Here is a 24,468-nt window from a genome sequence, read left to right on the forward strand (position 1 = left end):
GAGAACATCATGTCCCCTGTTCTCTGCTTAGTAATTAACAGACTAGATGATTATTAACATCAATCTCCTGAGTCTACCCTGAACCTGAAATTTCCCTTTGTTTGGTAAACAAGTTGACTTTGTAGAGAGCAGCTCCAAGAGGCTCGTCTGGTCTGTACGCAAGTCCTACGTCAGTATTCAGGACCGTTAAGGCCGGGCACACTAAACACTGGGACAAAAACAAACTTGGCATTTTTGATTCCCAGTGGACGCTACATCAGCAAGGAATTATTTGCAGACTATCTGCAGCAATGCAGGCATGCCATTAATGACGGTAAAGCACATCCTATGTGTAATATTGCTAAAGGATACTGGCAAAGACCTGCACACCTGCAAGACCAACGGGCAAACTGCCTTTATACTGCTATATTATTGGATTCTATGACTATTCGTCTTTTTATGTTCTTGTTGTGTATATGTTTATTACTATTATTGCTGCAACAATGTCTGAGGAAACCAGAAACAAACTGTACACAAGCTGTGACAATAAAGGCACCTTGAACCTTGAACATTGACAACACGCAGTACGGCACAATGGAGCCACGCCGTTCCCATGATGTGAATACTGAGAACCACGTGATTCGATTATTTTTGTGGTGTCAGCACTGTGTAGGAACAAAAACACCTGCTTCGGATGTTATGACCCCTTAATCATTTTATGGTGTGCAATGTTGCATGCAGACACACCCGGCTCAGAGTCTAACTATAGAAATGGGGGCATATAGTACAGACATCTTGACCAATTGACCATAGAGTTTGTCCTGACGTGACTCGCTCATCCCCTGGTTCCCGGAAGTATTTTCTCTATGGAAAACATTGGGATTCTTAAAATCGTCTCATATAAGCATTGTGGTCAAAAAAACTGTCTCAGCGATATTGTTGGGGAGATGTCTCTCTATTGTTTACAATAGTCATATTTGATAGTCTGATACACTCCACATTTTACACAGAAATTGCTAAGTATTATGCGAAGGATGATAGCTGCTTTCCTCACCGTTAATGCACTTGCACAATCTACAGTTAATATAAAACTCCATGACACTGTTATTGTGCAACATTTCAAGTGGATGTTTTTTTTCTTCGTTTTTTAATTTTTTGCGTGGCGCTAGAGCAAGACCAGCCGAAGGCCGGTCGAACTTCTAGTCACATGAATCCAGAGATATAATGTGTACCGATTTGTGCGAGTTTGAATTGTGTTTAAAAAAAATGCTAATTGATGGAAACCTATAGTCAGATAGAAAGAGAATCTTTGGTCCAGGTGGACATAGTTTTGAGGTGGCATAGTTTCTGAGAGGTTATTGTTAGGGTAAACCGCATTCGGTAAAACATCCTCTCAGTTCAGGGCTGTTTAATCTGGAATGAATTTAATCATAAGAGATTGTACTTAATTTCCATCATTTAAATTCAATCTAAAAAAAAAGCTTACTCGAAAACCAAACCTGTGACCATAGTCTAATAGTCTAGTAGTGCACCTTGACAGTGTATCCTGACTGTATTAATTGAAAGCAATAACGTACTTTATGCACAAGTTACTTTAGTTACAATTTTGTATTGCCCTATAAAAACGCTGCTAAACCATATGGAAGCATATGTTTGTATGCTTTGTCACGTAGTGTAATGTGTTTCACTGCCTGCCTGTTTTGTTTTCATGTTTTGTGGGGGGGCTGCGGATGAAAATTAGCATCTTTGCTAAATCTGGTGTATTTACATTGCATTTTTGTTTGTAATGTCCATTACAAACAAATAAAGTAAAGTAAAGGGTTAAAGTTAGGGTTAGGCACAGTGTTTGAGTGTTTGTTTGTGAGGTTATGTTTAGGGTTAAGTTTTAGGGTTAAGTTTTCTTTTCGCAGATAAGTAAGCCTGGGACAGAGGCTAGTTTTTGCCAGGTGCTTGAAAAGTGGACACTTTTTCATGATTGGCTGCCTCGTCTCTAGGCTGCCTCTAAGCCAATGGGAGACTTACCTATAAAACCCATACTCTGAATGCCACAACGTAAAGCTGTGAGCTGAGGGAGAGGCTGCAGCACACAAACTGATCATACTGTAGAATGTAGATCTGTTCATAAACGAGAGCTTTCAGCACCTGGCAGTTATGACTGAGTCATTCTCCTTTTCTTTCTTTTTTTACTGATTTTACAGTGTAGGCTATCTACACTGTACATGTCATTATAGCTGAAATTCTTCACAAATGTTATAGAAATAAAATAAAATAGTGAAGTAGCAGATCTACAAGCTCACAATTTTTGAAATAGGGTTTAAGTGGTTAATAAATACCAGTAAGACGCCCAAGGGCGAGAAGCAACCTCGCCCTAAAGGGCATTTACTATGACATCAGATGTCATAGTGATGTCACGAGACCTGGGCACCATATATGGGGGCTTTTGTCGGATTTTGAGTGATACACTGACGGGAATTTTATTATATAACCTATACTTTAATTGTATTTTGTTTGTTTGTTTTTTTGTTTGTTTGTTTGTTTGTCATTGTACAGTACGTGCAATTTGTCCTTGCATTACTCATCCTAACTTTAAGGGGCGGTGGAGTTCTATAAATACAGCGCTGTATTAATATGGGAGGATTTTCAAGTGAGAGGAGATGAAGTTCGCACACCAGTTTCAAGAAACTTGGAGGGACCACACACCACTCCCACCTGGGCCCCTCGTAGAGATTATTGCTTGGGGTTGAACTGGTCACAGTTAAGATCAAGGTCAACATTACATAATCGGACATCTGTCAGAGAGAACAAGAGATGCTGTTGTGGGCATGGTTTGCCTGACTCTTGAGACAATATATTAGAAATATGATATATATGATGTAAAAATATATTGTTATTGTTTTTTGTTAAAACAACTTTCAATATGGGAACTTGCAACGTACACATATAGTAATACAAAAGGCTCAGATCTAAAATACATTATTGTGCGGTTATTTACAAAATTATGATTTATGAACAACATGTTTTTATTGATTTATAATTCAATGTACTGTAGGCTATACAGAAATTACGAATTTTGCTCGGATACACCACAGGCACACGTGCATAAAACTGGAGTGAACTGCTTCTGATTGTGCCTGTTTGTTTTGATAGTGACTGCAGTCACTGTGTACTGGCCCTTTTAGCTCATAGATACTGGAGGAGGTTACTGTATGTTGTACAAGTACAGTATGTTGATATAGAATGACAAACACAAGCCTTTTCACTTCCAGGTTAAAATTAATTTGACAACTTTAGCTTGACCTATCCAGGGGCGATTCTATAGGATAAGGCATTAAGAGGGGCTCAGCCCCTAAGCCATGCACTGGTTATTTTATGTTTATTTACAACAACAAAAATTACAGCATACATAATACTGTTTTCTAGTGTCTCAAAAACTGCACTGATGGATATTATATTCGTAATGCTGTATATAAAACCAACGTTAATCTAAGCCATGCACTGGTTATTTTATGTTTATTTACAACAACAAAAATTACAGCATACATAATACTGTTTTCTAGTGTCTCAAAAACTGCACGGATGGATATTATATTCGTAATGCTGTATATAAAACCAATGTTAATCCAATTTTTATTTTACAGAAAAGAGTTATAAATAATTAAGAGAGCTTCAAACGTTATTGATTCTGTTCAAAGCTCACAACATTCTACTTACACCAAATATGAGCTTGATGATGATTTGAAACAACTTTTGCAAGAACTAATACCAAACAACATTGTATGTGAAAGGAGTAAGTCTGTGTAAATGCTGTGAAAAGGAATTGAGGATGTTTAGTTCGATCTATATGTGTTAATATTATATTATAAAGTGTGTGTGTGTGTGTGTGTGTGTGTGTGTGTGTGTGTGTGTGTGTGTGTGTGTGTGTGTGTGTGTGTGTGTGTGTGTGTATAATTATACATATATATATATATAATCAATCATGTAATTACATGTATAGGCCTATAACAATACATGTATTATGATTTTGATTACTAATTATATTATTATTATTATTATATGGATTATATGAAGCAAAACAAATTTAATTTCTGTTTTCTTTTCTCCTGTTTTTCTATAAAGACGGGTAAGGGTAGGCATAATACTCTAATTAGCTTCAGCCTATACCTTTTTTGTCATAACAATGTAATATCTATAATTAATAGTTTAATAATAGTTTATTTTGTTATAGCCTACACTTGGAGTATACTGTTACATTAACTGATGACCAAAATAAAACATTGAAAGTGAAGTGAAAAACAATAAATAGCCAGATAGGGAGATAACAGTTAACTATAGGCAGATCATTATCCACTGTCTTCATTATAGGAAATATGAGTGACTTTTATATAATTTTTATATTTTGTGTGCTATATTGAAAGATAAAAGGTCCATGGGGCCACCAAAATAATATTTTAATAAACAGTGTTTACATGGATATGAATGCATATAGGTCAGCTAAAAGGTAACATGGATATATGAATGCATTACAGGTCAGCTATGAGGTTGGGAAAAAAATTGATGATAATCTTGACCGAAGTACCGTATTTTTGGCTGTGTTAAATCACGGGTCAAATTTGACCTACTATTAAACACCAAAAGTGTCAAAAGCTTTCTAACACAATGCAAGAGTCCCATTGGCAGCGGTGGCCGAACGGTTTGCGGAGCGGTCTTGTTATCGGAAGGTCGCCAGTTCGTATCCCCGGACCGGCACGTTAAAATTACCACCGCTGAAGTGCCCTTGAGCAAGGCATTGAACCCCTACCATGAAATGTTCTATGAGCAGGGTCTGGCTGTAAACAAGTTCGTCGAGCTTAGTCCATTCACCCTGGGTAAACAAAGAACTTTGCTTTGGCATTACCCATAGTGACCTGCCTGGCTGGTGGTAAGTGGTAACACATAATATTTATCTAGCCTATTTGCAGCCAGTGGCACTGGCATTGTGCTCATTGTGGAATTATAGTACCCCCCAACTTCTCCTGCTTGAAGTAGGCTTCCAATTTCAATTCAAAGGAGCTTGAGGCATGAGAAAACATGTCATATTGCCAAAGCAAGTGTCAAAATACAATAAAAACGGTTGAAAATGGGGAAAGTATATACAGTTGAAGGGGGTACAGCATTTTGTAAACAGAGCTATATGTCACATTGCATCGTTATATAGGCTACATGTTATACATGGTATAAAGCTTTTTGAAACAAAGAGCAGTATTTTTTTGCAGTCATTTTGGTACAAATAGAAGCATTTTTTTCTCAGGACTGTTTTAATAGTATCCAGAAAAACTCAAACTTAAAGGACAACTTTAGTTTTTTTCAACCAAGGTTCATATTTTAGGTTGTTATTATAGAGAAAGTAAAAGATGCGTGTTCATTTTTTTCATTTGCTGCTTTCTTTCGTTTTAGCTATTTTTGACAGGGGGCGGGGGCTTTCGAACATGGGGCTAAATATGTATTTTTCTACAAAATTTTATAGCGATTTTTTTTTATTATTATTTATGAGACGTAGCTTGCGGAGTTAGTTCATTCAGACAACCTCAAGGGGGTTCATGCCATGCTCAAAGGCGCATACTATACTCAAAGGGTTAACATGCTGCATTACTGTCACCGTCTCCACACCATAGCGCAAAACGGTCTTAAGCTGCGCACTTCTTAAGCTGCGCGCAGCTTAAATTCTGAGTTTTTAGACAGCTGGTGGATGGAAAAGAAGCTCCACCTCCGCGGAAGACTTGAGCGGAGGAGAGCGTTTCCGGGAATCTGGCCGTCGCGCAAGAATTCAGCGGAGGTGGAGCTTAATTTCCATCCACCAGCTGTCTAAAAACTCAAGCTTTAAGCTGCGCGCAGCCGAGAACGTGCGCAGCTCTTTCGACCGTGTGGCAGCACCTTCTGTGGGTGTACAAGTGTGTGCAAGTCCCTCACGTCATTCGCCGATGCGGCAGTCAGCTGACCAATTGGGCGGGCTACTTAAGCTCACCAGTCTGCATGCTCTTCCTGCCTTCTTCTAGCCTGGCTTGGCCAGCCTCATAGCGGGGATTCACTGAAGATTCTTCCCCGCATATGCGGGGAGGAAACATCAGTGAACCCTCGCTATGAGTCTGGCCGCGCCAGGCTAGCCTTCTTCTGCATATGGTCCCTGGTTGTATGTGATGTTTTTTCCCAGCACCACCGGTGGGCTCTGCTATTTATGTTCCCCGGGGGGGGTTATTGTATATCTATCTCCCTGCTCTTAATGTTTTATGTTGTTGCTTATAATCTTGCCGAGCAGGGAGAAATCCAGCAGAGCCGAACGCCAAGTCAAATATCATATGCACACTCATTACTCATTCTGTAATAAATATTGGCAAATCTATTCGTGAGTTGTCTGACTGAAACTATAGTTCTACTAGACCCCAGGAAATTACATCTGGCCACAAAAGATCACAGGATCTACTGAATGTGAAGGGGGGGTACTATGGTAACAAGACAACTCACCCCTTTTGCCACTTTTGGTGAGTTGTCAGGACAACTGAGTTGTCCAGTATTCGGTACTATAGGGGGATGCCATACTGTGTTGTCACCCCCTTCACATTCAGTGATCTCTTGTGGCCAGATGTAATTTCCTGGGATCTAGTAGGACTATAGTAAATAATAAAAAAATAAATCGCTGTACATTTTTGGAAAAAAATACATATTTAGCCCCATGCTCGAATGCCCCCGCCCAGCTGTCAAAAACAGCTAAAATCCCTAAAACGAAAGAAAGCAGCAAATGAAAAAAAATAACACTCATCTTTTACTTTCTCTAATAACCTAAAATATGAACCTTGATTGAAAAAAACCTAAAGTTTTCCTTATAAAGATGTGTTTAAAGGTAGCAGCTCTGTTTACAGTGCAGTAGTATAGCGGTCTACTTGGTACAGATAGTAGTACTCCTTAGGGTGGTTGTATTCCATCGGCTAACCTGCTTTTGCTTCCATCATAAACCCCCACGCCCCACCTTAGGCCACCTATGATGTAGGCTACTACCACCACTACATCTAAAACAAAACCTGTAACGTGTCCTTGACGAATTCCTGTTCTGTCCTTTGTCTATATAGAAGTGTCTATTTGTACGTCTCTAAATGTTTTTGATGAATTGAACATTGTGGACCCCATTGGAAACAAGTGTAAATGTAATGCTTAATTGGGTCGTCCACTCACAGTTAACAGCCTTTGTATTGAGTTTGTGCTTGAAATGTACTGTAATTCTGCAAACTGTTAATACATTTTTCAATCAATCAATCAATCAATGACTCCTTATATCCTCCAACGTGTATTATTTCTACAGTGAAGTATAATAGCCGCACCATAGCCTTGTACTGCTTTGGACCAGAGACGGGTGCGGCTAGCTCTGGTCCCGCTCCCGCACCCGCACGTACTGTATGTACGCTGCACAGACTACTGTACAAATACAGGAACATAACATAACACACACACAGACACTGTCACACACACATCTGCTGTATAGCCTGCAAGGCCTACTATCAACCAGTAGAGTCAATCGTCAGTTCGTGCGTAATATTTGTTTGAACCGGCCCCTTCAGTCTAGGTATCAAATACGCACGTCACGTCCCATGCCAACGTAAACAGATCGATGCATGTTGCGTATGCTAAGGTTCTGCAAATGCCTTATAAATACCAATGGGCCACAACAGAGACAGCATAAAGCAACAGCTACCTTTCAAGGGAACATTACTCCTGGGACCAAAACGAGTCTGCTGATTTCACCCGGTAGATGGCAACAGATAGTTATTTTTTATTTTTAGTTTAAAAACAATACGTAACTTATACCTTATACCTTATACCTTTTAACAATCTACGGGGAGTTGGAATTTCTTTTTTATATATATATTTGTTTTACTTTTAATAATTTATTTGCGTATTAACTTATAATTTCGCAAAAATGCAATCTGCCCTTCAATGTACTATGTGCGCCACTCGTGCTACTGGAGGACTTCTGCAAAATCGAACGGACATTTTATTGCTGCGCACCAACATGGCTGCGCTCAGGAGGGGTGCTGTTTGCCTCGGCTTTTTGAGGTAGGTTTTAAGGACAAAAACCGAATCAACATAAAAGACAGTTCTTAATAGATTAGAATTATTAAAACCATTTGAGTGATTTGACTGGTTAAATTAAAATGTAATGTACATCGGCCGCTGTCTATGGGTTTGCCAACTTTGCAAAAGATTCGTCTTACAACAAGGAAGTAGTAGCTACCCGCTACCCCGTGAAGAAAAATAATCATACGCAGAAAATCCCCAGTGTTAATTCATTTATCAATTTACAGTGGCACTCAAGTTAAATGCGGATTGGATGACATGACGTATGCTGTATACTTACAACATTGTGTATTGTGTGTTTCTTTCTAAAGGAGTACGGCGAGTGCCCTGGCTAGTAACAGGAGGCGTACATTCCAGAGGTTGGGCAGGTTGACAGATGTGGTGCGCCCTGGCGTGGCGTCATTGACCGTCGGTACTGGACTGTGTGCTGTCCCTTTCACCCAGGTGGGTTAATAATTGTAGTTATACGTTTTACTTGTTGTGTTTGCGGAGGAATCAATTGGCACGAATTGGGGAGAAAGGGGGGGAGCACTCAACTTTTTCTATGACATACATTGTTATTGTTCTCCATTATATAAAGAGCAGCAGCACTCATAAACCTGAAATATAATTATAAATTTGCTGTCTCTCTCCTTCTCTGTGCAGCAAGTGGAAAACCTCTCGCATGACTCCCTCATCAGAAGAGCAGCTTCAATGGTTACAGACAGCTCATGCATTTACCTCTCCCAGACCACCCTGGCTTTTATAGATGCCCTTGCAGAGTATTCCAAGGTAAGTCTTTGATCTCAATGGAATAACATTTCTCTGGCATCTTAGTGCTGTCAATTTCACTGTATTTGTCAGTGGGAAGAAAATCCAATGCTATGATGACGCCATGGGTTTATTTGTATCAACAATGTCAACTCACTAACCACTCATAGATACAGAGATCTTAGCTCTTAGACAACCTCTAAAGAGAGTCTTGGGACAAGAAAGTTGTGTGTCAACAATGTTATTTTTGTCAAGTGCAGTGTTTCCCCTATATGCATTGTGTGGTGGGCCACCACACAATCATGACCACAGTATGATTTTTAGTAGGCAGCCGTGAATAGGCCAAAAAAGGCAAATAATCGCAAAAGACAGAAAAAAACCCCACACAAATCTGGTGTGCACGCATGAAAGCTCCCCCACACTATCAGCTTCTGGCTAAGGGAAACACTGCAAGTGACACATTGCACAATACTTTTCCACGAAAGCAACCTACATAGATTGAAGATGTATCTATCTAGGTCAGATTTCTTATCAAGTGAAATGTTGCACAATATTTTCTCAAAGAAGCATACATCTGACCTGTCTTAAAGGGCAATGTCAACTTCCTGTTGATTTTTATTAGGAAGAAAACCCGGACTGAATCCGGATCCAGATCTTCAAGAGCTGTATTTCATTTTTATTTTTGTTCACAGGCTGTGCACACTCTCGTTGCCCTCCAGAGACGGTATTTGGCCTCATTGGGAAAACTGACCCCTGCAGAAGAGGATTCCATATGGCAAGTGATCATTGGCCAGCGTGCAGCGGTATGTATGCGTTTGTCTCACAAACCAGAAATGATATCATGATTGAAAGAAACGTGAACTCATACTCGCATTTCATGCTTACACCTATCCTTGACTGTCAGTTTTTTATACCGTTAGTGTATGCATGTAATGTCTCAAACATGTATGCATGTATTGTCTTAAACATGTATGCATGAACTATCTCAAACATGTGTGCATTTAGTGTCTTAAACATGAAGCAGGTCTTGAAACAATCCCCTGTAGAAACTTAATCTCTACTTCCCTGGCCTTACAGGCTGATGACAGACTCGATAAATGCAAGCGCTTTGAGTCAACCTGGATGAATGCTGTCAGCCTGTGTGAAATGGCATCTGAGGCAGCCTATACTTCAGGTATGTAAATTAAGATTATGTCATTGAAGAACTGAACTGCAACTTAACATTCCTCAGGAATGATTGTCAAGAGTTTAACCACTTAAATCCTATATACTTGGTAAACTAATGCTGATTATTGAGTTGACCTGGGTCCCCCAGGGCTGCTTTATCCCTCTACTCCAAATCTTGTGCGTGAGCTTGAAGATGTGTTATTTTCTGCAAATGTTCCTCCCAGAAGAGGGATGCTAGGGTTCAAGTGGTTAACTTGATATTCTCAGCCACAAGAAACGGTATGCATCACAGCCAGCAATGTCTCTAAGAAAGACATTGACTTGTCAGTATGGTCATAAACAAAGTCTTAGAAGCATACTTGCAATATTTGTTGTTTGCAAGTAATGTCATCCCCTCAATTCTTAGAAGATGCCTCTTCCATTTCAAACGCTGTCAGTCTCACTCTTCAGATCGTGTATGGCCAAGTAGTTGTTACTCTGTAAAGCTTTGAGAAAGAGCCTCAGATCATGGTGGACACCAGTTCCCGTGGTTTAGAACAAAACAGAGATGATGGACAGATGCACCTGCTTGACATCACCTAATGCCTTTTTGACTCACCTATCTATCAATTCTCACCCCGTTCTCCCAGCAATGTGTCTAAGCGTGTGTTTGTTTTTCTGTTCTCACAGGTGCTGATCAGGCATCCATCACTGTAAGGATGAATGTTCAGATGGCCCAGTCCCAGGTGGAGGAGGCACGGAAAATATCGAGGGATGCAGATAAGAAGTTAGCGGAGATAAAGGCGGAAGAGATCCAACGGATGGCAGAATATGCTTCCTTCTTGGACAAGAATGGCGAGGAGCATGAGATACATGAGGCTTATTTGCGAGAGGACTAAGAGAAGAAACCCACAGGAAAAGGGTTTGGAAATATAAACATGCAAGATTTTCCTTTGCACGTATTTGAGTTCTGTTGTGGCAGAGGGAAAAAATATTCACTGTTTTGTTTTCAGTGGTGTTGAGTTCTATTTTTGTTTTTGACCTTGGTGATTTACTTGGTGATTTCGCCATCTCAGTAGCACATGTTAAGTGGTTATGAAGCATTGAGGGAAATATTGGATATTTCATTTTGTTAATTTTTTGTACTTGCATCTCTGCATAAAATAATCTGCACATAGTGAATTAGTAATTTGCAAACAAACTTGTTTGTAAATCCCATTTTCTGTTTGATTATTTAACAAACTATTTATTTTGTAAACCTTTTTCTGGATTGTGTAAGATGATTCACTGTGTTAAGGTGAGGGCTGGCCAGCATACACAGTTTATTTTATGTATGTTGGATTATGTTCCATTGTAATAAAGAACATTTTTCATATGATATAACTATTGTTTGTTGTTTTTTTTGCATCTGGAATTAAAACGTATCTTGTTGAGTACATTTTAAAGTGTATTGTCTTTGGTAACCCAATTTTGTCACAATTATACAAATGTTTGATAATCTGTAAAATAGTAGGAAAGGAAAATTAGGTATTAGGCAGAAGACCTGTCCAGGAAGTGTCTTTGCCAACCTTAAAAGAACTCGAACTTCAGACATCGATTCCCAACCTGTGGGCCGTGAGGATATTGCAAGTGGACCCACAAATAATTGGCAAAAACACAGATTGGCTCAACCGTCTGGGCACCTAGGCTGCTGAGCCAGCCTGACGGCGTGCCGCGGGTTCGACTCCCGGTGTCTTCCCCTCCATCTCGCTCCCCATTTCCTGTCAGACTACTTTCATCCTATCAATAAAAAAAGGCAGAAAAAGCCAAAAAATTGCGAAAAAAACAAAAAAAACACTAAGATTGTATTGATAATACATAGCTGGATAAATAATTATAATAATATCGACATAATTAGAAATCAAAATCATTGTTATAGGCCTACATGTAATTACATTGATTGATTATATATATATATAGTTATATATATATATATATATATATATATATATAGTTATAGTTATATATATAGTTATATATAGATATAGTTATATATAGATATATATATAGATTTATAGTTTTCTTAGCACTATTTACTTGACCCTGTCATTAGTTGAGTTCATGCTGCTTACTTACCATTTTAGGTCAGTTTTCAAGTTTATACCCTATAATATACACAGAAGGTGTATCTAAATGGCAGTCTATCCAGTAGCAGAGGTCAAGTGTGGCGTTCCACAGGGAAGCTGCCAGGGAACCTTTGCTCTTCTCAATATTTACTAACGACCTATCTTTGGCTACAAAATGTGCCACAACAGTTATTTATGCGGATGATTCGACATTATATTACGCTGCACAATGTACTTAATGAGGTCTTGAGCAGAGAACTAAAAGTTGTGCATGACTGGGTAGTATATGTAATAGACTTGCCCTCTTAACAGGTTATCTACAAGACCAAGGCTTGATTTAAACGTATGTAATTCGGCAGTTCAACAAGTTAAAAGTACTAAACTCCTTGGAGTGATGCTAGACTGCACTCTGTCTTGGTCAAACCACATTAATTATATTGTTTTGAAAATGGGAAGAGCAATTGGTATTTCCAGGAAATGTTCAAAAGTTCAAAGTCTAGTCATCTTGCTCTACGTCTACGGGGTGGTCCTCTGCTGCGCCAGTGGCGACCTCAGCAGGCTCCAGGTTGTCCAGAACAGGGCAGCACAGTTGGTCCTGGGCTCACTAAGGTCTAATGTAATGTGAGCCACATGCATGCCAGCCTCTCCTGGCTTACAGTGGAGAATCTTTTAATACACTTGTACTGTTCAAGTCATAGGTCATAAGCAGTAAAACTCCTGTTTTATACATAGACAAATTGTTTGTAGTAATACTGTGCATGATCATAACACTAGAGGTTCCACTTCCAGTAATGGGCTTGTATTACCAGGCCCAAAAAACAATGTTTTAAAGAGTTATTTTATTTATAGATCATTGTCTCTTTGGAATAACCTGCCTCAAAGCCTCTGCTGCATTTACAGTAAATTTACTTTTAATAATAATCTAAAATTGCATTTGACACTGTGAAGTGTTTTTTTATTTTTGTTTACTGTGCTTTTTAACTTCATGTAATCATGTAACTTCAGCTATTTGTTTTTTTATGTGGACCCCAGGAAGACTAGCTGGTTGCTATGGCACGAAATCTATGCCTTTGTAATCTCAATATAACAATCAAATGCGGTTGTATTGTCAGGTGTTTTTCTTCTATTAAGATATATATTGTTTGTGTTAACCTTTCCCCTATTGCTCTCAGAACAAGTCTTGCTGTCTGTGGGGTATTCCTTTCTTTCATTTTCACTGTTTCCCTTCATTCACCTTCTATATTTATATCTATGCACTCAACACCTTGTGTTCCCAGCAAACTACCCATGTCCTCAGTCTTTCAACTGCACTATTAGGTGATGTGAACGAAAATAAAAGCCTGGGTACCGAGGCTACTTCCCTCCCTCCCCGTGTTTCATTCTAACCGAAAAGAAAGTGAGTATGCCAAAGTCTTGTGAACAATAACAAAAATCAGTTTAAGGCCAACAGCCTTTTAATCATTTTATCAGAATGGCTGTTGATTGTATTTACTTACTTTATTTTATACAGATGGTGTGACATGCCACTGAAGACAGCCAGCCAGTTCATATGCATTACAGGTGTTTTATTTCATTTCATTTCATTTCATTTCATTTCATTTTATTTTATTTTATTTTATTTTATTTTATTTTATTTTATTTTATTTTATTTTATTTTATTTTATTTTATTTTATTTTATTTTATTTTATTTTATTTTATTTTATTTTATTTTATTTTATTTTATTTTATTTTATTTTATTTTATTTTATTTTATTTTATTTTATTTTATTTTATTTTATTTTATGTGCGTGCGTGCGTGCGTGCGTGCGTGCGTGCGTGCGTGCATGTATGTATGTATGTATGATTGTATGTATGTATGTATGTATTTGGTTAAAATGGGTAAGGTTTAAAAAAGGCAAAAGCATGCTCTATTGCACTGGCCTAAAAGTGGGTCCTTAAAAACTGCTTCAACTTCTGAGATTTGTATTAGGTTCATTAGCCACCAGATGGCATACCTGGTAAAGCCCAAGCGTATGTACTGTATGTATGTATGTATGTATGTATGTATGTATGTATGTATGTATGTATGTATGTATGTATGTATGTATGTATGTATGTATGTGTGTATGTATGTATGTATGTATGTATGTATGTATGTATGTATGTATGTATGTACACATCATGTATGCATATAGTTGGAATTGCTTTATCCAAATTATCCAGTGGTGCCTTTTATACCAAATGGCAGGCAGGAGATTTCAAATTGTAGTCTGTTTTGTTATGTAAGTTACCATCCAGCAGATGGCGATCTAAACCCATTATAATAAAATGTACTGAAATCCTGGTCATTAATCTGTCTATCTCAAAAATACTACATGAATTTACCAGATCAGACAATTCACTAGCAAATATAGGCATTTAGCAGATGCTCTTATCCAGAGTGACTTACAAGTGCAATATTGGAATTGGTGAGTTGGTGAAAGGTGCACAAACTCTGTGCACACATGAGGCAGGTCAGACACAGAGCCACTGATTTTGATACATTTACTTGATTGAATTCAAGTTTGTTTATAATCCCTTTCAATCTCTTTGCTTTTCTACCATGTAAAGGGATAAATTACCCAATCTCTTAAACAACAAACAAACTAAACCTGTAAATGCACAAGTGCACAACCAAATCTACACAAATTAGGAAAGTATGAAGGCACCCGAAATCATTTGTAAACCAAGTAGCCTATTCAAGGTAGATGTATGCTGTTTGATTGTCTTTACATGTGTCATCCAAAGGTCAGTTTGGGTCGTAGTGGGTCATTTCAAAGAGAGCTCATTATGAAGAAGGCCTCTCTGGAGCTGTAAACACAAGTGTGTCAGCAGTGAGATGACCTCTACCAACTCTAGATGGCCATGCCTTGACTGGTGATGCATGAAATGACAATAAAATCGGCACACCAGATTAAATTGCCTCTCCCATTGTGTTTTTTTTTCTTTATTGGTGATCACTGATAGCCCAACCTAACGTTTCATCCTCAGACCTGGTGATGCACCCATGGGGGGTGGGGTGTTGAGGGGAGGGAGGAGGGAGTCGAGGTGTGCAGCGTCTGGCACACAAATGTGACTGGAGAGGAATGCTGTGTTTAACAAAGGCTGTTTTCACAGACTGTAAAACCAAATGCCCCAGACAGGCAATGGGGATGTGGACCCACTGGTCACAGGAGAGGTGGTGCCAATGCAGTCTTGCCTATACCCGCAAGGAACTGTAATAACACATTTTCTAGAATGAACCCTCAATAAGACCATCACAATGACAAAGGTCACATGTCATAAATGTTCATAAGCCATTAATGGTGCCAAAGGGTTTCTGTATATTGGGTGAAGAATTTCCCTCAAAATTGAATATTAGATCATTTGGATTAGCAAGTACAACGCAAAAATATTTGTTTTCGTCCAACTGGTCTATGAAATAAATAATTAGCTAGATCATCTTATTAGTACAGTCTCACAAGTCTGTATTGCACCAAGACACAATTATTGCAACATCACGTGTCACAGGAAGGGTCATCGATTGGTGAAAAGGGCAGCACTTTCACCTGGGGATTTATCACTCTTTGAAGATATAAATTAACCACCAGACCAGACGATATAATATGTAGAAGAAGGTACAGTGTGGTGGTGGCATATTATTAACTAAGTTTTAATCACCATGAGCTTCAGTCATGACACTGTTGCTGTGGACTGGGTTAACTTTGGCAAAGAAATAGGGAACCCCTGCTGAGTTAGTATGGCCTCATACAGGGGCTTAGAACTAACAGGGTAATGAAGATGTCACTGTAGAATGCAATGCGAGTAAAGGGTTTCTTTCTTTCTCAATGTAGAGGAATTGATAAGGTCATAGTTGCATAATGATGCTAAATTAATTAAGGACATAATAACAGCATACAATAGGAACATGGGTAAGGTTGTATTGTGTTTAACACTATCTTTCATGTTTTCAAAATTGAAAGGGCATGAATGCTTGGCATTTGACAGCTGTGCCTGGTAGGTTGAACTCTTTAGGTTTATATTAACTCTCTCATTCATTTACTTTTTCTCTTTTGGTTTAATCATCTATCAGGCAGGCATGGCATCACATGTAGATCTTGTGTCTTTTCTAAAAAGTATGCAATTGCAGGTAAAACAAATATGTAGGCATATTGGCAATTGGCATGCCAATGTGTGTGCGTGTGTGTGATAGGTCTAGATACTTTTAAAATAGCCTATATGCAGCACACACAGCACACTATTACCGTTACTGTTACTATAGTTAGGTAACATTGATATCACAACAATATTATCCTGACCTTGAAATATCCAGAATACTAATACTTAATAGCATAAAGTGTACACGCGCGCGTGTGCGTGTGCGTGTGCGTGTGTGTGTGTGTGTGTGTGTGTGTGTGTGTGTGTGTGTGTGTGTGTGTGTGTGTGTGTGTGTGTGTGTGTGTGTGTGTGTGTGTGTGAGTGCGCGCGCGCGCGCGCCTGTGTTGTGGTTGTCCTCCGGTGGTACATCCCACGCGGATCGGTCGCTATGGAGAGAGCAGCAGCACAGTTCCCAGAGAGAGGAGCAGCACAGAGCTGAAGTAGTGCCATTGCGCACGCAGGGAATCATGGCGAAAAGATTGAACACTTCTTTGCGATTAACTGGACTGCGAGCTGCATTATATTTCGTCGTATATGGATTTACATGTAAGTTATTCCTTCATTTGAACTATTTTTTCTAAGACTTTCGTGGCCGTTGCAAAAGTTCGGTGCTGGCTGCTGGCTGGCTGGCTGCTTCTATGTCGTTCCGTTAGATCCCAGAGAGCAAGCAGTCAAACCTTGGCTGTCCCTGTTCTGTTCAAGTCGGTGTGTTTTCGGTCACTTACGTTAGCTGTAGCCATAATAAGCTAACGGTATGTCCTGCACATTATTGTATGCTTATTACATCTACAGAAACTGATGAATCAGGCTAAGCTGCCAATGTTGGCGAACGTTAACGAGGTAATTTGAGTAGTTTTTTCCTTGCCTGGCATCTTTCCATTTGTTCCCACTGTAACTGAATGCTAACTGCACCCCATTGAACCGTTGCTAATTATAACACCACAGCAGCTCAATGGACTGACCCGGGACTCGTTGGAGTCCTTGGATCTCTTGTCCCGGCAACAAAGCATCAATATTACTACTTTAGTACTACTTCACAGTTAATCTTGGCTTGACATGATCGCCACACATTCTTGCCACGGGCCTGTGGCCTGAAAAAATGAAAAACAAAAAAACAAATGAAAGTGTATTTATTGCGCAGGTAATGATCTGGGTGTCAACTGTTCATGCGAAGTAAAACGTCTTAAAATAAAGTTTGTACAGGGATGACGTGGGGAAAAAAGGTGGAGCATGCAGGACAGGAGAACCCCTTTGTGACTGAATGTGTGTAGTGGCTGCTGGCAGTGCTGGGGAAATGAAGACATATTTCAGTGAGTGAGAGAGGAAAGGCATTGCAGCCGCAGAGTCTGGAAGTATTGACCTGCAGTTGGGCTACATGCCAAAGTACCTTCCAGTCTCACTGTCACAAATAGCGTAGCAGGGGAACTCTGCTGTACCCCTTTCTAGTTTCTACACAGGACCTGGTGCATGCCTTAGTTCAGCCAGTTATGGAATGGACAGACACAGATACTGTAGTAAAATCCAGAGTTACAAAACTGGATAAATGAACACTGAGGATGAGGATTGTACTGTGTACAAACAAATATGTTGTTGCTATTGTGATCTGTCACACTCCCCACTCACCCACACAAGCATTTTCCCTCTGTAACCTTTTCCCTTCTGCATAACCACAAAATATAGGTTCATAAATCTAGTCAGAAAACTAGCATTGATAAACACATTGTTTTATTGTATGGATAATCATTGTATTGTTGGTGTAAGTATAACCTTGGGTCTTTTGTCTGGCAACATGGCAACATGTCAAATCTCCCTTTACCCAAAGTTGTGTGTGTGTGTGTGTGTGTGTGTGTGTGTGTGTGTGTGTGTGTGTGTGTGTGTGTGTGTGTGTGTGTGTGTGTGTGCGTGTGCGTGCGTGCGTGCGTGGGTGGGGGGGGGGGGGGGGGTCACTTTTCTTAACAAGAGATTGAATGTGTAATTTCCTTGACTGTGTGATTTTCAGAATGCATGGAGTGTGTAGACAGCGTTGTGAGGAGGGGACTGCTTTAAGGTGTGGTTACAGACTGTGAGGTCTGTAATTGAGGAGCATAGTTTTGTGGTTTCTACTCTTGGGGCTGTGTGATTCGCAATCTAAATAAATAATGTAGTAATGGAGTCACCTAAATTACAGACTCAATACAGAAATAGATTTTTGAAAAAAGAAAAAGAAGCAATGCACTGACTTGCACGGTTTAGGTCTAATGGGAGTTGTTGTGTGTCAGTGATGGCCACTTTGTAAGTCAAATAGGTCTACCATCCCAACTGTCAAACTGGCTATAGCTTTGTGTCAACATTTACCCAAGATGGACCTTATCAGGACAGTTGTCTGTAACAGTGTAGTTCTGGACACTTTTATGTAAAGAAGAAACAAAATAAGCTATATATATATTATTATATATATATATATATATATATATTTTTTTTTTTTGTTAAGATTTTTTGTGGAGCTTTTATGCTTTTTCTTATAGATAGGACAGTAGGCTGACAGGAAATGGGGAGATAGATGTGGAGTGACACGCGGCAAAGGCAGTCGGGATCGGGACTCGAACCGCTACGCGCTGTCAGGCTACATTGTAGCTTATGTACCGGAACGTCACACCAGTGGTCCGGGCCTAAACAAAATATTGCTTGTTTGTTTATTTATTAATTCATTCTCTTTTTTCTTTTTTGAGGGGTGCTAGCCCCTCCTATGTCCAGCTTTTGGTGTATGTGCACAAACTTTGTCCTACACAAACATTAAATTCCCATTGACAATGAATGGACAATTTTACGTCATAGTGTCTATTTTATGTCATGATTTTTTTAAATTCTTTATTTAGGAATACCCCTTGAGATACAGTATCTCGTTTTAGAGAGGGTCCTCATGATGATGTACGATGAATAAGAGCGCCCCTCACTTCACACAGGTGTGATTTTTCAGGGGCACTAGCCCCAAATACAGGCTTAATGTTTGTTTGTTTTAAAAACACAAGATAAATGAATGTTTGTTTCGTCCCTAACACAAACATTAAATCCTATTAACAATAAAGAGAATTTAATGTTTGTTTTGACACCGTTTGTTTTACATCATTGCGCTTCACACAGGTGTGATTTTCATATACAAATTACTTATAAACTTTTGTAAAGCATTTGCCCGGTGGCTGGTGTTTTTTCCATTTCCCATTCAGGATATTTGCTGCAATTACTAATACTAGGCATTATAATGCTATGCAACCGAAGGGCTTCAGGACTAGGTAGTAGTAGTAGTGTTTGAATGGACAGCTGTGACTTGCAGCTGTTATATCTATATCCACTCCTCTCGTTTGATCTTAAATCTCAGTTGTGAGGCAGCAGACTGAAAGCTCCTAATCATATTTAAAAGGAAGGGGCCCATCAGCAGATGAGTGTTTTGCTTTATTGTGGGACATGGTGACTGTGTGTGGGATTGGGGAGCAGCAGGCTGTGGCTACTGAGACTCTGTTGCTTTAGGCTCCACCCTTTGCCTCCTTTTCTCCTGGCAGATGTGACTGTCAGGAGTCGGGACAAGCTACTCCCTTGTGGTCCATTAGTGAATGTATTACAGGGTGACCTCCAGCCTTGGGATAAAACATCTGCACCTAGACTTGGCTCTTCAGCCGTTGACTCTGAAGGAAAAAAAAGGAAACTGTCAGTGACACAGCATTTTTCAATCCACTGCCCCTAGAAAGAAATCAACATCAGTGCCTGACCCATTCATGACAGTCCAATACTAGTAGCTTGTATTGATTATTATAGGCTTACACATCTTACCCTGTTTTAATCATGGTGTTTATGGTGGGTGATTACCTTTTAAACTACCGGTAGCTAACATGTGTATAGGCATTGGCAACAGTTTATAACACAAATTAATACTTTTATTCCTTAATTTGGCTCTTGTTTTCTCCATTTAAAATGACATATTACACATCATCGTCAAATGAACATCTCATGTGAGCTAGATCACTACATTATAAGCATCTTATGCAGAGATGTCTGAACTATAAAGTTAAGAATAACAAAATTAAAATAACCTGTTATAAGTACTTAACTCAACAGCAGTGTCTCTGGTCTCACTTCTTGCTAGACTGAGAAATTACCTCTATAAATGTAATCTCCCATTGAAGAGTAATCATAAGCTGTATTGTAATAAAAAAGATGATGTGTTTATTTCTGATTTAGTACTTTGCGTCCATTAGTAATTATCTATGGCTGTATCCAGAAAATACCATAGTCGTAAATGCGCTATTTCAGTCATAACTCACTTGAGTCTCTGATTCATAGGAACTGGGTGGCAGAAATGGCTTCCAGATATTTTCATGGTTAATTGCCTACTGTGAATGAACAGAGGGAACCCCTTTAAACTCTTTTGCCTGCTGCTGTATTCAGGCTGTAGAGTAGGCAGTATGCAGTCCAGCATGTAACTCATATAATGGTCACACTGAGGTTGAAACACTGAGGTTCACTTCCACAGTAAAGTATTAAATGAGTGGCACAGGGCAGGATGTGCACCGTCAGCAGTCAAATCCCCACAGGAGAGGAGCTAGTCTAGGGTTATGGGAAACAGGTGTGGTCCCTTACTCCCTTGTTACCACTCAACTCTTATGTGTTTTTAGTCATTCAACTGTCATGTGGTCATGACGTGTTTTGGACAAGTCATGCAGTCATGATAGTCAGTTGTACACTTACGGTACCCATAACCATAATAACTGCAGGAAAATACCACAAATGTTGGTGTTGGCTGTAGTAGTCTCTCTTGACAGTCATCTGAGGGTTAGTCATCTGAGGGTTACTCTTCCTTGTTTTATTCTGTTCCCTTTTTAATTAAATAAATTACTGTATTTCTCTTTTGAGTTATATGTCCTAGCACTTTACTCAGTGATGCTAATAGGGTGCATTTTGCATCCCAAAATGCAGATTATTGATAATGGACCCATCCGTGGACCTTTCTGGGGGTCCCATGGACGCACTACTCTGTAGTCAGCACTGTACTGTAATTTGGTGCTATTTAATTTATTTAATATTTCATATTTAATTTACTTGTGCATATACTTTGCACTGTTGTTTGCATACTCTTTAGAAGATTTAGAATTGTGTTTATTTCTTTCAGATATATTTTATACATGAATATAACCATTTTATAACCATACTAGATGAAATGGTAGTTAAATGCTGCAATTTGTAAAAATGACAAAATATGACTCCTAACGTTGTTGAAGCGGGACTCATAAAATGTCCATGGGAACCACGACTGGATCCCGGGACCCATTACAGTGAAAACCTATTTACATCACTGCTATACTACATAACAGTAAGACACCCTGAGGGCGAAAAGCGACCTAAAGGGCGAGGTCGCACTGAAACAACAGATGCTTCTTAATACGGCACAGTTGAGAAGCAGGAGTTAAACTATTAATCTGGTGTCAGGGACGTCAGATGTAGAGTTGCTGGCCGGCTCCATATATGCAGAACTAGTATGTCAAACCATATGGTTATCCAGGGTTTGATGAGGTCAGTGTCGTGATCTTCATATATGGAGATCCAGGTGATGATAGTCAGCTCCACATATGGAGATCCATGTGTTGTACCAACTTGGTTCATTTGCAAGTGTGACTCGCGTCACGGCAACCACACTGGTTATCATGAGACTGTCACTCACAATATGTCCATATATTGACATTCCCATATATGGGCTTAATATTGTTGATGACATAAGGGATCTCCATATATGGGCATAAAAATAAAGGGGAGGCGTCCAAAGGCGTCCTGTGGCATGGAATGAGTTAAACCCTCAGTTGCTGAACTCAAATGTCATCGACACAAAATAGTTAATACTATTGACAACATTCTAGCAATCAGCTATCCTACATTCCAAAGAGTCGCCCCTACATACTGAAATCCGATTACAGTATAGAAAGGATGTAGTTTCTGGTTGTCAGAAAAATAAATAAATAATAACTGGTCTGTTACTGTGATAATCCATAGTCTCCTATAATTGCTATTCTGAATAAATAATCTGGACTCGGGTTTTTAGGCTGAAAGTGTTCCATTGGATAAGGCATGTTTACTTCTTCATTAATGCTGTGAAAATGTTTAGCTGCATGTCTTCAGCTTATCCTGCTGCTTTTCCAGACTCACCAAGTATAATGAAAATGAGGTAATGCACAATACAACGCTTGAGCTAAATCTGCCAAGCTCTCACAAGCTTTAGCATTTGCCTAGTCTGTCAAATTCTGTAAAACACCAGATTTCAGATTTGCGCAAAGAAAGAAAGACCTGTAAATTGGACGAGCCTGATGGCTTGCAGAGTTAACCCAAATGTACCGGAGTAAACACAGTGGCCATTTGGCTCTTACTTCATTCTTGGGGGTGTGAATATGGCCAGTTGCTTCAACAGGGTCCTGTGCCACCATATCCAGCTGGGAGCACAGCCATCTCAACGCCTCCCATGGCCACATTCCTCCCCTGTGGCCTGTTCTAAGTTTCCACTCTCCTATTTCAATCTCTGCAATCTCTGACATAATTCATTTTCACTTAGGCTGAGATGGAAAAAGTTTTATACAGTTGGAGTAGACCTCATATATATAATTAATAATATTTATATTTACTATACGTACTATATTAATGAAGGTAGATTCATAGAACTTGTCTGTGGGGTTCTTTACCTGCCAGTGAGGTGCCCCCACCAGGAGGATGGAGACTAAAGGTGGTTGCATACTGGACGCGTTTTTCGGAAAACCGACGGAGAAACGGCGCTAAAAATCCGAGAAACGCGCTGTGTGCAGGGACCTTAAAGCCTCAGTCCAACTCCTCCCTCCCAACACTCCCCAACGTTCCCTGCTGACAGGTGCCGTTCCAGCCCTGAGGCCATGCAGTGACAAATATCACCCTCCCTGCCCGGCTTCCCTCCCCCGAAATTTCTATTCGTATCAAAGCCTGACAAAGCCGGATGCACTGTGGTGGACGCAACCCCTAGCCTCCACGGTGGTGGACAGGCAGGCACCTGTCTTTACCACTGCACCACCCGAGCACCTAGGCTACCCGAGTACCTAGGGTACTTTCTTTTGTCCAGGAGAAAGGTAATACAATATATAGAAGAGGTAATGACTAACATGAGTGTTAGTTTGCTGTGGTTTCTCTATTTTGTCTCTACTTGTTTTTGATTTGATTGTGAAGCAGATCACAATAAAACAAGTGACTGAGTCTATATTTAGAGCTGAAGAAAATAATATTCCATATGGATTGAATTAGACCATAAAATACTAGCCTAGGCCTACTCATTAAAATGTATTCTTATGGCAGATGGCAATACTGTATAGTGTATAAGGATGTGTACATACATTTCTGAAAAATTATTTCCCAAATCTAAACATCAGAGGGACAGAACATGTTAGACAGACTGGAATATCAAACTGTTTGATAGAAACATTGTGAGTTTTATATAATGTGATATCTCCCATGATAGGATCAGGATGCACACAGTCTCCATCGCCATTTTAATGTTTTCTATTTAAACTGTTGAATTGTGCATTATTGTTAACTAGGCAAACTTTTCTTTTCTGGCTATTGGATGACAGGCAGCAGTTCGGCTAACTAATATGGGAATAAATTATAACTTTCCCAGGGCATGGGAATAACTAATTCAGAAGACTGTATTTGTTGGAATTTCCCTTAGAAAGAATCTAGGGACAGACTATTTGGGTGGGATTCAGGACAATACAAACTGTGAATTGAAGTCCAAGGGTTTGGCCTGGCAGATTGTCAAATCCCCACACACTCGTGTCTTCCTGTGAAGTTATCCTGGACATGTGCTGGTCTAGACAGATGTGTCTGCTTATTCTGCATCCCAAAGGATTCACTACAGAATGCATTGAATATCTAATTTTTAAAAGTAGGTGTAGTGAATCAGCAGGAAGAGGGTGACGGTGAGAATTGGTGAGAGTGCCAGGAAAAGGAGGAGGGACGGGAAAGTAAATTCTCACTGACCAGCAGAATGCTGGAAAACTGCCACATAGACCAAACCACTGCTTTTATGGACCTCTGGAGTATGTTACACATAGTTCAGATTTGTTTTTGTTTTGCTGTTTTCACTTCCTCCTGTGTGGTGCACTGACCTTATGAGAAGTGAGTCTGAAAGCAAGAGACTCTTTGACCAAATTGTTTTTATTACTATACCCTTTTTGGTGGATGTGATAAGGA

General features: G+C 39.5%; 2 protein-coding genes across 2 annotated transcripts in view; both read left to right on the forward strand.

Moving 5' to 3' along the window:
- The first annotated feature begins 7,699 nt into the window (after positions 1 to 7,699).
- diabloa (diablo, IAP-binding mitochondrial protein a) lies at positions 7,700 to 11,353 on the forward strand. The gene is made up of 6 exons (XM_079514035.1): positions 7,700 to 8,061; positions 8,394 to 8,526; positions 8,728 to 8,853; positions 9,525 to 9,635; positions 9,910 to 10,006; positions 10,669 to 11,353. Exons 1-6 carry the CDS (start codon positions 7,925 to 7,927, stop codon positions 10,875 to 10,877), a joined length of 813 nt encoding a protein of 270 aa, XP_079370161.1. The 5' UTR covers positions 7,700 to 7,924; the 3' UTR covers positions 10,878 to 11,353.
- Positions 11,354 to 16,649: 5,296 nt separating this feature from the next.
- Positions 16,650 to 24,468, forward strand: part of nectin3a (nectin cell adhesion molecule 3a) — a 36,927-nt gene continuing 29,108 nt past the window's right edge. Inside the window, exon 1 of the mRNA XM_079513663.1 lies at positions 16,650 to 16,785. Coding sequence (XP_079369789.1) covers positions 16,707 to 16,785 — 79 coding nt within the window. The 5' untranslated portion in view covers positions 16,650 to 16,706. The remainder of the gene's footprint in view (positions 16,786 to 24,468) is intronic.

Source organism: Electrona antarctica (genome assembly GCF_951216825.1).
Source record: "Electrona antarctica genome assembly, chromosome: 11".
Lineage (NCBI taxonomy): Eukaryota > Metazoa > Chordata > Actinopteri > Myctophiformes > Myctophidae > Electrona > Electrona antarctica.

What these genes read in the sequence shown, in the direction of transcription:
- diabloa (XM_079514035.1), top strand. Translation starts at nt 7,925, where the DNA reads ATGCAATCTGCCCTTCAATGTACTATGTGCGCCACTCGTGCTACTGGA. An exon ending in GTGCTGTCCCTTTCACCCAG is followed by an intron (nt 8,527 to 8,727) that starts GTGGGTTAATAA and finishes TTCTCTGTGCAG; the next exon opens with CAAGTGGAAAACCTCTCGCA. An exon ending in TCATTGGCCAGCGTGCAGCG is followed by an intron (nt 9,636 to 9,909) that starts GTATGTATGCGT and finishes CTGGCCTTACAG; the next exon opens with GCTGATGACAGACTCGATAA.